The 13,901-nt window shown below is 34.9% G+C and overlaps 1 protein-coding gene across 2 annotated transcripts in view; it reads right to left on the bottom strand.

Moving 5' to 3' along the window:
* ZFR (zinc finger RNA binding protein) overlaps positions 1-13,901 on the bottom strand; it is a 77,600-nt gene that overhangs the window by 44,635 nt on the left and 19,064 nt on the right. For both annotated transcript variants that reach the window (XR_003684802.2, XM_028515014.2), the window contains exons 3-5: positions 10,391-10,673; positions 7,562-7,706; positions 5,459-5,677 (exon numbers count right to left, since the gene is read on the bottom strand). Coding sequence is in view for 1 of the 2 variants with exons in the window: in XM_028515014.2 (XP_028370815.1) it covers positions 5,459-5,677; positions 7,562-7,706; positions 10,391-10,673 (647 nt within the window). In the remaining variant the exon portion in view is untranslated. The remainder of the gene's footprint in view (positions 1-5,458; positions 5,678-7,561; positions 7,707-10,390; positions 10,674-13,901) is intronic.

Raw genomic sequence — 13,901 nt, 5'->3', positions numbered from 1 at the left:
CATTAGGTGTTATGGAGGTATAAAGAAAGTGTAAGATGTAAGATTTGGTCCTTGTCTTCAAGAAGCTTATAGGTTCAGTGGGAGGAATGTGGTAAGAGTATCTGGTACACTTTGTGGCTACAGAACCCTTACTATTTCCCCAAGCAGAATGCCTCTAAATGCAACTGAGGAAGTGTTGGATTTGAGGAAGGGTCTGAAGTAATTAAGATGATAAATAGGAAAAAAAGAATCACATGAAAATAAGATTTTAATATGCTTGGTGGTTAAAATGAAAGCTATGACTGAAGAGGAAAAAACACAACGATAGCAAGATTTTGAATCCCAGCAAGTGACGTGCTGTGCATCTGACTGATAAAAGCAAGGTGCTGACAGAAGTTGGTTAGGAGAGGCGAGGTGAATAAAGCTTAGCAGAAGTCTGTAATATGGAGTCAGGGTTCAGGTGAGTATATGGAACAGCAGATAAAAGATTGTGGAATTATGAACCGCTGGGTTTCATGTTCCAAAAGATGAAAAAGCACCATATTATATTTTCTGGTTAACTGAATGAATTCTATCCATCTGTATTGCTCAAAGTCTTTAATAAATAAATATATTAAGCTAGTTATTGACAATGTGTACATGTTGTTTACATTCAGTGATGTACAGATTTAAAGATCTATGAAAGTTTTAACTTTGATGAAGTCACTGATTTTATCTATAAGCTTACCTGAAAACTGGAAAACTTACCCCTTCTAAACTAAAATCTCTGGCAAATTTCATGGACTCCCTATTTATAATATTTTCCAGTAAGATTTCTTACTAGAAAAGAGCCACATAAAATTCAAGAGAAAGATTCCTAGCTGCCAGGATAGTGCAAAAGGACCACTTAAAAGAAACCTGGACTTTTTGGTCTCTCAAATGCAGAATGCTATAATGAAAAGTAAAGACGTATGACCCACTGACTCCAGTAGTATCTACACACACAGGAAAGAAAACATAAATTGGAAAAGTGAAAGTTAAGATGCATGGCAAATCACAATCACAGAAATCCAAAACTGGACATATCCAGGAGAGACAGTAGTTAGGCAACTACCATGAAAAGCCTTCCCAGACTTTTATATCGGGTTATTAAATTATATACATTCTTATAAAGATTCTCTGTATCTTTATATATGTGTGATAAAAAAATCTAAAAATTAGAGTAAAAAGTAGGTAAATATACCAATAATAAGCATATGATCAGATGAAAAACAACTAGAAAACAACTGAGAAAACCGGTTAAAAAAAAAACTCTATAGATCAATAAACCATTTACTGGTCAGGCCTACCAATGTCCTCTATTATTGAAGTGTGATAAAAGAACATTATTAAGCTCACAGCCAAATGCTTTCAAATTTATAGGTAAAAAAAATGTACAGTTTAAATTTTGCTCTTAAAACATCACCATAAAATAGTCTAATTAACAATAACAAAGCTGTTTTTACATCATTACCAGTTAGGACCATGATTTATATATGAAATCTTTAAAACAGACACTTTCCAAATGACCAGTTGTTGTATATGGAAACTATAAAAATGTCACATTAAGCCCTGGCCCGTGTGGCTAAGTTGGTTGGAACATGGTCCCATAAACTGAAAGGCGGGGGCTTGTTTCTCAGTCAGGGCACATGCCTGGGTTGTAGGTTCAGTCCCCTGTCAAGGCATGTACAGGAGGCAGCTGATCGACGTTTTCTCTCACATCAATGTTTCTCTCCTTCCCTTCCTCTTGCTCTAAAATCAGTTAAGACTGTCCTTGGATAAGGATTAAAAAAAATACGCCACTTTAATATCACTTCATGAATTATGTATGGAGAAAATAAAAAGTAGAATAAGGCCAATGGCATTCTCCAACTCTGGAGGACTGAGAATTTTAATTAGTTTGTTTTTACACTGAGAATCCACAATATGGGAGGCAGTATTCCAGACAGACCAAAGACTCAGAACAGCTCTTCAAGGCAGGTATTGCTATCTTCGCTTTTTATAGGTGACAAACTGAGGCTAAGAGATTGTGAGTTTCTTTAAACACTGAATTATTTAAACTACAAATCAACCAGGTAAACCTGTATTGTCAAATAATAATCCTTCATTTGCACACATGCAGCCTAAAACTAGTAAAAAGCAAGCTTAATTACATAGCTTATTAGTTTTTGAACTGTCAAGAATGAACTGAAAAGTGGGCTAGAGATACTAGAGTGCTACGAAATAGCATCTTTAATTCTTCTATGACTATTAGCAAACAAATGCACATTTCTTGTAAAAAAGCATTATGGAAAAACAAATATAAAGCTGTGCCTCCAATTTAAGTAAAAGCTTAATTTTGAATGCTAAAAGTTTCACTTATAATTATAAATATATAATTTTTAAATGTATAGTATCAGAAACACAGGTATATACCATTTCAATAATAAAACTATCATGCTGTATGTCACCATTTAGTATGTACCAACATTCTAGAACTCATTTTAATGAGATAAAAAGAATAGCTGACCTAAGTTATAGTTGATATACTCAGATGCCCTAAAAATGATGTCTTTGGATGGCAAATGCATGCTGTGCATCCCTTAATTCTTTAAAAACTGCATACCCTTTAACATAACAGTTCTAAACATAGGAATTTATTCTAGGAAAACAATTGGTAAGCACACAAATCTTCACATACAAGGATTATTTTACACAGTGTTGTTTTTAATTTTTCCATAACATGAAACTAAATGTCCCAAAAGAGAAACTTTAAAATATAATACATCTATACAATAAAATATTATGCAGCCATTAAAATTACGTATTTCTAAGCATAGATCTTCTTTATACTACTGCCATAGAAGAAAACATGGCTCCTTCACAAAATGGCTGTGAGTCTCAGGCAGGAAAATCTTGGAAGTTTATCTGTAATACCTTACTGTGCTAGAAAGGAAAGAAGTACTCAAAGACTAATGATGCCAAAGCCAAAAAAACTCAGGAGCTGGTGTAAAAAGGATTCCATCGGCCAAATTTGGGACAGTGTGTCCCTCAACCTCGCTTTCCCAAGAGTAATGGATTATACTGTATTAAATTAAAAAAATGAATAGTTAAAAAGGGGGGAGAGAACTCTTTAAGAGAATAATGCCTAGTTTTGTAAGCACCACTGCAAGACCTCAAATCAGTTAAGAGATTTCCCAAAGGATCTAACATCGTAAGAATGAAAGGTAGATGGGTAACAGGCCCACAGATTACTTGATTAATTACAAAGGGAAAAACGTTACTTTTACAAGGGAGAGATCTGATAGTCATCACTTTAACCAGTGACTATACTTGGTATCATCAATAAAAAATAAACTGACATTATTTAGTATGAGCTCCTCATATGATAAAATGAAAAACTTGCTTAGTATTATTGACTAAAAAGCTGCCAGAATCTAAGCATAAAGAAATCAGATAAATCCAGATTGTGCAATATTCTACAACTGGCCTAACTCCTAAAAAAATGTCAAGGTCATGAGAGAAGATGAAAATAGGGGATTAGTCTACATTAAAAGCAGGCAAACAAACAACAAACAAAACAAAAAACTCTCAAACAAGACATGACAACTAAATACAATCCACGATCCCTGACTGAATCCCGAATTGAAAATAAGGCACAAACATGCAGAAAGCAGCGACATTTGTGGAAATCTGAAAAAAATTATCAGATAAAAACCCATGTTCAATTCCTTTTTACGACATTTGCATTGTGACTATGTAAAAGAAAGCCCTTATTCTTAGGAAATATATGCTGAAAATTTCTGGACAAAGCACCATGTCATCTGCAACTTTTCTATACTGCTGAACCACCTGAAAATGTGTTTTGAGAAGAGAGATGAAACCAATGTGACAAAATATTAATAATTGGTTCATCTAGGTAAATGATATATGGTTACCAGTACTATTTTTTTTCAACATTTCTGAAGGAAATTTTTCTAAAATAAAAAGGTGGAGAATAGCATAAGGAATGATACATCTTCATATTTAGTAACATGAAAGAACATTAATGAGAAGTAGTTTACACAACAGTACGTATAAGACAAATTTCTTTTTTATAAAGAAACCATGATGCTAATGTATGAATACTTCCATGGAAGAGAAATATAGAAAGACATATAAAAAGTTAATACAGTAAAATGTTAATGGCAGTTAGTGTCTAGGGGTAGATGTCCAGCGACTTAATTTTTTTTTAATTTATCGTTTCTAGTTTAAAATAATGATGTATTATTCATCTAACATAAAGGAAAGCATACTATCATACTCTGTATTCTGAAGCTAATATGGACATTAAGAAAAATCTATCCACTCAGATTTCACTGAAATAACTCCATTACAATTATAACTGGTTAATCAGATAAAGAGAGGCAGAAAAGTTTTACCTGAGCAATCGGAATGACAGATCTGGAAATAACATCTCCTCACTTCACTTCACCTGCACATGACTGTCATACTTAACTCACAAGCTGTTCCCGTTGCTCCCTTTTGTACTATCTCCTCTTGGCACCCTGGCTACCCCCAAGATAAAGACAGACACCACAGCAGAGCCTACAAGGCTTTTTTCACACTGACATTTTTTGCCTCATCTCCTGGTATTACTCCATATATCCTGTACCCCAGCCACAGTAAATTCTCATTCCCAAATACTCCAAGCCTGCCTAATTCATCATCGTATCTCTGGCACCCATCATAGCATTTGGCATAGGGTAAGAGAAATGTTTCTTGAGAAATTAAAAAACATTTAATTGAATAAGTAGGCTTCTAACAGTTAATCTACAACAAAGTATCAAGAGGAAAGAACTGAAATTACCCATGTCACCTAAAATCCTCCATGGAACAAAATAAGGTATTAAGGAATAAATAAAATGTAAAATAATAAATTGTATAGCAGTATAAGACTAAGTGTCTCTAAAAAAGTAACGTGTGATTTTTAATAACTAAAATGCTTCAGGTACCTCATAGTAAGGTTTTAGTGATTACACTTCTTGAAGAAAAAATACATGATCATTTAAGGAAACCTACTGTCCTTCTGAGATGTGTATTATATAACCATTATCTTATGTTTACAAGTGTTAACCAATATTTTCATGATTACTTATTCCTGGTAACACACAAAAAAAATAGCTCCTTGAGGGTTTACATAAATAATAAAATTTGTCAGTGGTATTCCCTTGTTAACAATTCCCTTGTTAATGAGGTTTCAAATTCATTTGAAGAAGTCAGAAAGGAAATAGAATACTAGTAGAACACTGTGTTGTTTTTTCTAATTGCAATACGAGGCCCAAAACTCATGACTAGCTTTCAAACTCCCAAAGAGCATTTCATGTTCTGCTAAAATCTTCCTGGCTTAAAAAACACAAAAACAAAAAACAAACAAACAAACTATACAGCTTGAAAAGTCTCTAATGTCTTTATTTATTTAAACATTGTTTATCAGTCTTACCAGAATAAGTAACTGCCGTGGTACTGTAAGTAGCACTCTGGGTGTAGGATGGCACCACAGTAGCTGCAGCTGCCACTGGCTGTACGGTGGAAGATACAGGATAAATGGAGAAAGTAGTGGTAGCTGGACTCGGTGTCGCTGGTTTTATGGCTGTCACTTGTCGAGTTTGCTGGGCTTGTGTATACTGAGTTGCACCTTGGCTATAACCTGCTTTGGGAGCTAATTGAGAGAGAGACATCAGAAAATTAGAAGGGTAAATCACCTATAGTACTTGCTTTACTGCAGTAGTCTAGAACAAAACCTGAAATATCTCCAAGGTACACCTGTAGTTACTGTGCCAACATCGTGGAAAACTAGAAAAAAAAGTAGGTTAAATGTTAACTGTAAATTAGATGCCAGCAATTTCTTCTTGGCAAAGGGGGATAAAATTCTTATTACCAATTAAAATATGATACCTATATAAAATACTCTCCCATCCCATATTTCCAAAATTATGTTTTGTAAAATTTTACAACTAACTGAGATACCGGTACTACTTAAAAAGTTTTTGGAAAAGGTGTGTGTGTAGGGGTGTGTATATATATATCTAGGATAGTCAAGGCTACTTTAGAGTCATGCTTAATACTGGGAACAGAAGAGAAAGCCTCAAAGTACATATTTCAATTCACAGTAAAAATTTCAATGTTAAGTTATGAGGAACTTATTCATATACCATCATTACATTTTATTGATTTATCTATAATTCCAACTCACAAGGTGCTGACAGTTCTTCAAATGCAATTAATAACTTGAGTGCAGCCCTTCATAAATTGCTGCCATTAAGTCTCTGCTAAACTTTCTGCTCCCTTTGACCATATTCAAAACAAATGTACACTTTAAGAATCTTATCAGCCTTATTATCAATCACTGAATTTAATCACTAATTATTGGTCACCAAATTATACAAATGTAATTTCTCAGAAAGGCCCAAATACCAGGGGGCCAAAACAAACTCATTTTATGCTCATTTACGTAAAAGTACCCTAAATAAATAGCACTTAAAAGTTTTAAGCTTTTTGCAGACATTTTAAAAAAGAAAACTGAAGTTACATACTCAATGTCAGAAATTAGACTAAATCAAACTCTTCTGACTCTTAGATAACGCAGTACTTTCAAGCACAATCTGACCTTCATAACAACCCAGAAGTCCACTATAGATTGCTGTACATGCAAATCATTTGAGATGAAGCTATAAGAAAAATCAAGGTTATGTTAATTCAAAATATTTTTAAACCACTTTTAAGGAGCACATAAAATCTTAGAACTAGAAGTATCCTGGAGAGACCTGAGTCAACTAAATCATTTACAAATAACAGAACACAGAGGAAAAGTGGTAAAAAAAATCACTTGCCCTCATTAGTGCTTAAGCCAGTACTAGAAGCCAGCTCTACTGTTTCCTAACCCAAGGCTCTACCCATACTCTCATGCTCCTTCAAAAACAATTAAAATAAAAAAGCTGTCTACTTTTCAAATCCCAAAGAGCTTTGTTTTAAAAGTTGTCAAACCTCTACAAAAAAAATCTTCTAAAAAATCACCTTCTAAAGACTACAAATACATAGGATTCTTTGCAAACAAAACACTTAATGCATTTGAGCCAACTGTAATATTGGTGGCTGGTTATAGAACCAACTTGTCATTATAGATCAGAGACAGGTGATTTAAAAATACGGACCCACAAAGGGTCTCTATTGGTTACAAAGGCAACCAGCAGTATGTCTTAGGCATTTCTGGCAAAGATGAGAAAGTGGCCAAGGTTATCACCACAACTGCTTTTCAACTGCTTATTTCAGCAGGAAGTGAATTGTAAGCTGAAGACCAGAAATACAATACATTTCCAGGAGAGAAGGGCATGATTATGCACTGCTTCCATGGCCTTCTTTTTGAGACTCAAAGGCATTCTAGCAGAGGAATAGAGGGATATGGCTAGAACCCAACTTTTGAGATAACACAATGAGTATACATGGACTCAGAAAACAAAAATGCGTATCTTCATTTAAAAACACCCTAGACAATATATTTCAATAATTTAAAATGAAACCACGTATGTTAATAAAGCCCACCTACCTGTCTGATAATAGGTTTCAGCAACAGAAGGCTGAGGCTGGGCAGCAGCAGCTACAGCAGCAGCGGTTGCTGTTGGTTGTTGGTAGTACTGCTTACTATCGTAAGCTACAGCAGGAGCCGTGGATCTTACATATGAGTATGAGTCCTGAGGAAAGAGAATGAAAGAAAATCTTGCTAGGAGTAGATGCAATAAATGGCCCTCATCTTGCTATACGAAAGTATAATAAAGGAAATAAACTAAATATATACCTAGACCTAAATATAAGAGTCAAATTAAATTACAAAGGGGATTCATTCTGGACTTCATTAAATAAAGTCAAAACCATTTCAAGCAGCATGTTTAACTTTTAAGATCAGAAAAATTACTAAAACATTTAAAAATAATGTCTTTTATAAAAACAATTTTACTAAAAAACTCATGGCTGATCTGCAACTGAAAGATAGATCCTGAAGTAAAGAACACCTGTGTATTCCATACTCTGTGGTTGCTCCAGCTTTCTTTTCATTCCCCCTTATTTACTACTACCATTAGCACAGTGATAATGGGAGCTTCCAGATGAAGGAAACAGGAACAGAGGTGCCAGGGAGAAGGCACATTAAATAAAAATCTTCAAGGCAATGAAAATCAAGGTGAGCTTGGTGAATTCTGGTACAGCATAAAGTGAGGGATGGGAAGGTATGAAGGTAGAAAGGCTGAAAATTAGGCAGGGTGGAAAAAAAGATGGGCTTCATACATCCTATTAAGAACAACAGAATTTATTATAATTACACCTCTGGACAAAATGAAAATAACCACAAAAGTCAAAAGAATTCCCTGCTTAGTAATTTGTCAAATATTAATAATAAATACTAATATTGTTGGTTCATTTAATTTTTTAATCACAATAAATTCCTATAATTAAAAAGAATACAGAAAAACTAGGCAAAGTCCAGAAGGATCCAAGTTTACAAAACAGATCCTAAAAATAAACAAACAGATTAATTTGCACAGCAAAAGAAACCATCAATGAAATGAAAAGACAATCCACTGAATGGAAGAACACATTCACCAATGATACACCTGATAAGGGAATAATATCCAAAATTCATAAAGAATGTATAAAATTCAACACCAGCCCTGGCTGGTGCGGCTCAGTGGACTGACTGCCAGCCTGCAAACTAAAAGGTCGCTGGTTCAATTCCCAGTCAGGGCACATGCCTGGGTTGCTGGCCAGGGGACTAAACAAACAAATGAATAAAATCTTTGTGGGGAGGGCTGGGGGGGGTAGGCTGGGATGGGAGTAAAAGACAGAAAACTGTACTTGAACAATAATTAAAATAAAATAAAAATTTTTAAAAAATCAACAAACAAACATTGGAGAGGATGTAGAGAAAAGGGAACCCTTGTACACTATTGGTGGGAATGCAGTTTGGTACAGCCATGGTGGAATGCAGTACTGAGTTATCTCAAAAATTTAAAAATGGAACTGCCTTGTGACCCCGTGATTCCACTTCTGGGAATATATCTAAAAAAACCAAAAATACTAATTCAAAAGAATACATGTACTACCTCATCACAGCATTATTTACAATTGCCAAGATTTGGAAGCAGCCCAAGTGTCCATCAATAGATGAGTGGATAAGAAAAAGCTGTGATACACTTATATAAGAGAATATTACTCAGCTGTAAAAAAGAAGGAACTCTTACCTTTTGTGACAGCATGGATGGACCTGGAGAGTATTGTGCTAAGTGAAATAAGCCAGTCAGAGAAAGACAAGCACAAAGATTCCACATAAAGATTCCACATATGAGTGAAATCTTGAACAAATAAACTAACAAAATAGAAGCAGACTCATAGATACAGAGAAGAGACTGAAAGCTATCAGAGAGAGGTGGGGTGGAGGGCTGGCTGAAAAAAGTAAAGAGATTAAGCAAAAACAAACAAACAAAACCTCCCAGACACAGACAACAGTATAGCAGTTACCAGTGGGAAAGAGGGAGAAAGGGGTGGGGAGTGGTAGAAGAGGGTTAAGGGAGGATAAATGGTGATGGAAGGTGACTTGACTTGGGGTGATGAACACACAATATAATATACAGATGATGTATTATAGAGATGTACACCTGAAGCCTATATAATTTTATTAATCAATGCCACCCCAATAAATTCAATAAAACTAAAATAAAAATGGGTTAAAGGAAATTAGGACCAAATTTAATTAAATAAGCACACAGTAATTTAGTACCTTAATAAACATAATGCTATAAAGGTAATTAAATCTTTACATCCCCACAAGGCTGAACAAAAAGGGACTGGATAAATAAGAGCAGGATAATTTACTGTTACATACTAAGAAAAAACATCTTGAGAGAAAGAATGTATAGGCACAGGAAATTCTACCCTTGCTAAGTTTAAAAAAGACACTATAATTGGTTTGTCCTGTATAGCTTAGGCTCATGTTTCTCAAAATTGATTCTCAAAATGTGTTCCAAGTGGACAAATAATGCCACAGTACGAACAAGTGGCATTTTCCCTATATCTTCATTTTTCTCAAAAACTTGGGGTAAAATTAAAATGTTTAAATAATGTAAATTTTTCAAAATTAAAGCAAACAGATATAGTGAAATGGACCGGGGGAGATTATTCATATAAAATTCAAAGCAAGGAAACTTAATGCCTGGACTATGCCCTCCTCCCCCAATTACCTGGGAATACACATTTCCTCTTCTCTATCATTACAGGTATATTTTGGAAGAGCCAAGTCTGAGAAGCATTGGCTCGGACATTATATCATATACTGAGGACACTGAAGCCTGTAATTTAACGCTATTGAAACTAATAGTTTTCTTACCTGGTAGTTTTGTGTAGTTGCTGGGGGTGGTGGTGGTGGTGCTTCTTGTTGTCTCTGGGTATAACCATAATCCGTTGCTGTGTGTGCAGTGGGGTAGCCTCCATAAGCAGCAGCTGTTGCAGCAGCTGCAACAGCTACTGGGGCAGGCCTGGCAACTGCAACTGTGGCAGCTGCTGGTGCATAGGCAGCAGTAACCGTGTGCGCAGCTACTGGAGCCTGATGGACAGTGTAGCTAGCAACTGTAGTTGGATGAGAGTAGGCTACACCCGAAGCTGGCTGCTGGCTATATTGTGGAGTAGAAGAATAAACATAATACAATTTAATTTTAAAACCTTGGAGTTAAATCAACTTAAATAAAAAGTACATTTTCAAGTAATTTAATCACAGACTACAAAATTTGACCAAGCATTTATTTGAACTTGATGAACTTCCAAATCAATATCGTATGTGTCACTGTTATATAATTTTCATTCCTTAATCTCAATACATTAAATAGTCACACATTATGTTTCAGATCATAGATCATATGACAAAGCAGGGATGGCAAACTGGAATAAGAAACAGTATTAGGAAGGGAAAAATTGATCAAACTTAGAACTTCAGAAAGTATTTGTTATACATAAAGTTCTTTATTATGCTGTATAGTTTAAAAAATCTCCACAAAGAGATGTTAAGAAAAATACTGTATTCTAACTCCAATTATGGAAAACACTGAAGGTAGAAATGATTACCCAGTTGACTTAACAAATACTTCTGCTCTATGTAGGGCAGTGGTTCTTAACTAGGGAAGATTTTGCACCCACACCCCCTCCCCTGGCACATCTAGCCATGTCCAGAAATATTTTTGAGGATGGTCAAACTGCAAAGAAGGTGGTGGTGATGTGTGCTACTGACATCTAGTGGGTAGAGGTCAGCGACTGCTGTTACTTATCCCACAAAGCACAGAATAGCTCCTCACAAGAAAGAATTATGCAAAGAACGTCAACAGTGCTGAAGTTGAGAAATCCTGCTCTAGGGTGTAAAATCTGCAGTGCAATCTCTATTACTTTAGGTAACTTTTCCAGACTAGAGGCAGAATTTCATTATATACAATTGTTTTTTTCTTTAAAATGTAGATGTTGCAAAAGGAGACCTAAGTCAGATGTTTTGCAATCATAACCATTTAAACCTCAGAGAAACAAAAGTTTCCAAAACTGAAAATCAAAAACTTTGCAGCCAATTAGCTTTTAAATTGAGAGCCTATTTCACATAAAACCAAGGCCTAAAAATGTTGGCATAGGAATACATTTGTTGTTCTATGATCTCTGGATAAGATACATACAACCATGTGCTAAAGATGTATTACCAAAACAGAAATGCCTTCTTAAAAAAAAAAAGAGTTCCAACAGTTATTTAGCTGACAGGGGTTAGCTGCTTATAAGTTTCAATAAGTCAATAGTTAGGAATAGCTAAGAAAAAAAATACATGATCTGAAGCTGCACTAATAAACTGGAGAATCTGATTCATGGGTTATAGTAAAGAATATTCTTCACTTGTGTGCACACTACCAAACAAATATAGCACAGACTTAAACTTTGAGGCCTTTTTATTTTAACTGTATTATGGAAATCACTGATAATTAGGAACTATTCAAAAGGAACCAATATGAAGTTTATAAGTATGGGTTTTGTTTCATATAAAAAGTGGAGGACCTGGAGATATTCAGTCTAGAAAGGGTGGCTGAGGAAGATAAGATAGCTGCCTTCTAACAAAACAGACTGACTCCATGCTGCTCCAGAGAACAGAACTAGAACCAACGGATTGAGGAAGGGTGGTAGAATTCAGCCCAATATGAAAAAGGGAAAAACAAAACAAAACAAAAAAACCAACAAAAAACCTTAGAACAGACTCCAGAGAATCTCTTATAATTTCTATTCGGATGAGGTTTCCCTATTGTGATACTAAAATTACCGAACACTTTCTACATGTGTGCCAATTCTAAGACATAAAAAGGTAAGTTTAAATTGGAATAATGGGAAAATGGTTTGGGATTGACATTTTCTATGGATAATTCTACATCCTTAAGAAACAATGCCAGTAACATATTTTACTTCTTCCAAGTTCCTAAAACTAAAAAAAAAAAAAAAAAAAAAAAAAAGATTTAAAATATAAATAATCAGTTCTGTAAAACTTGTATTTTGCATTTATTGGTAAGATTTTACACAATCCAAACTGCATATTCAGAAGGGGGTTTGGTTATACAAAAATTCAGATAGTCTTGGATTCCTATACTGTTTCCATTCATCCATCCCACTGCTCTTTTTCAAATATCTGTTCACATTTCTTTCTCCCCAAAATTTGTTCTATTGAACAAAAAGAGTAGGAATAGAATAGTAATGTCCAGTCAACTAGCAGGAAATGTGACTTATAAGAGTCCATGTGACTCAAGATGGGATGACCATATACTCCAGTTTATGCCCACCTTCCCAGCATAATTATTAATAGTACTCTCTTTCACTCTCCTGTGTGTTTCAGTATGAACAATAAATTTTATAGTCACCCTTCCAAGAAACCATAAAAAAGATGCCAGTGCATTCAGCAATTACCATATACATCCCTAGGGCTGTTTAACCTAATTCTGCTCTGTATAGTCAGGTCCCTACCCATTATCTGGGCTGACATATCCTCCACCAAAAGCATCGTAAACAATAAGGATCCAGTCCCATTTCCCAGGGGGTGAAAACTAGGGTAGCTGACTGCTTGCTACTCAGAATAAAGATTCTCTGGGTTGTTGTCATAGATCCATCTGGGAATTTCTCTCCCAGTTTCAAATATCCTTTGAAAAACTGTCCTTTATGTGAGGTAGATGACCAGATTAGACAATGCCAATTCAATTAAATATCCAGTGGTTAAATCTAAATAAATAAGTTAATTTTATAAAATTCAGGTCAAATCAAGCCCAAATTCATTTAAGTAAAATTTTTCTAAGTGGAAATAGTTCAAATCAAGGTTTCTGCCTACTTTGGGGTATTAAAATAAAAGCTGTTAAATTATATCCCTTCATAAAATGTAATACTGTCTTTAAGTTATCTCTTAAATAAAGTGGGATATAAATACCCCTCCTAAATTAATTAATTAATTATTAGAGAGGGGTAAAAGAGAGGGAGAGAAGAAACACTGATCAGCTGCCTCTTGTATGCACCCTGACCGGTGAACAAACCTGCAATCTAGGCATATGTCCCAACCAGCAATCGAACTGGCGACCTTTCCCTTTGAGGGACAATACTCAATCAACTGAGCCACATCAGTCAGGGCCAAATAACCAAAATCTTGTGCCATAAAATACATCTGCAAAATGAGAAGACTTTCATTTACTAAGTATCCAGTGGAGCAGAAGCCTCTATTTAGATAATATCCTTTGCAAATAAATTAGATCTAATTAGTCTGTTTATAACTGGGACAAACTAAATAATAAATGATGAAACAAACATAAAAATGGCTTAAAAAAGAAATAACTGAAGAATCAGACATA

This window comes from Phyllostomus discolor, chromosome 3 (genome assembly GCF_004126475.2).
Source record: "Phyllostomus discolor isolate MPI-MPIP mPhyDis1 chromosome 3, mPhyDis1.pri.v3, whole genome shotgun sequence".
Taxonomy (NCBI): Eukaryota; Metazoa; Chordata; class Mammalia; order Chiroptera; family Phyllostomidae; genus Phyllostomus; species Phyllostomus discolor.
The sequence above is the reverse complement of the archived record's forward strand: the minus strand, read 5'-3'. Positions and strand labels throughout refer to the sequence as shown.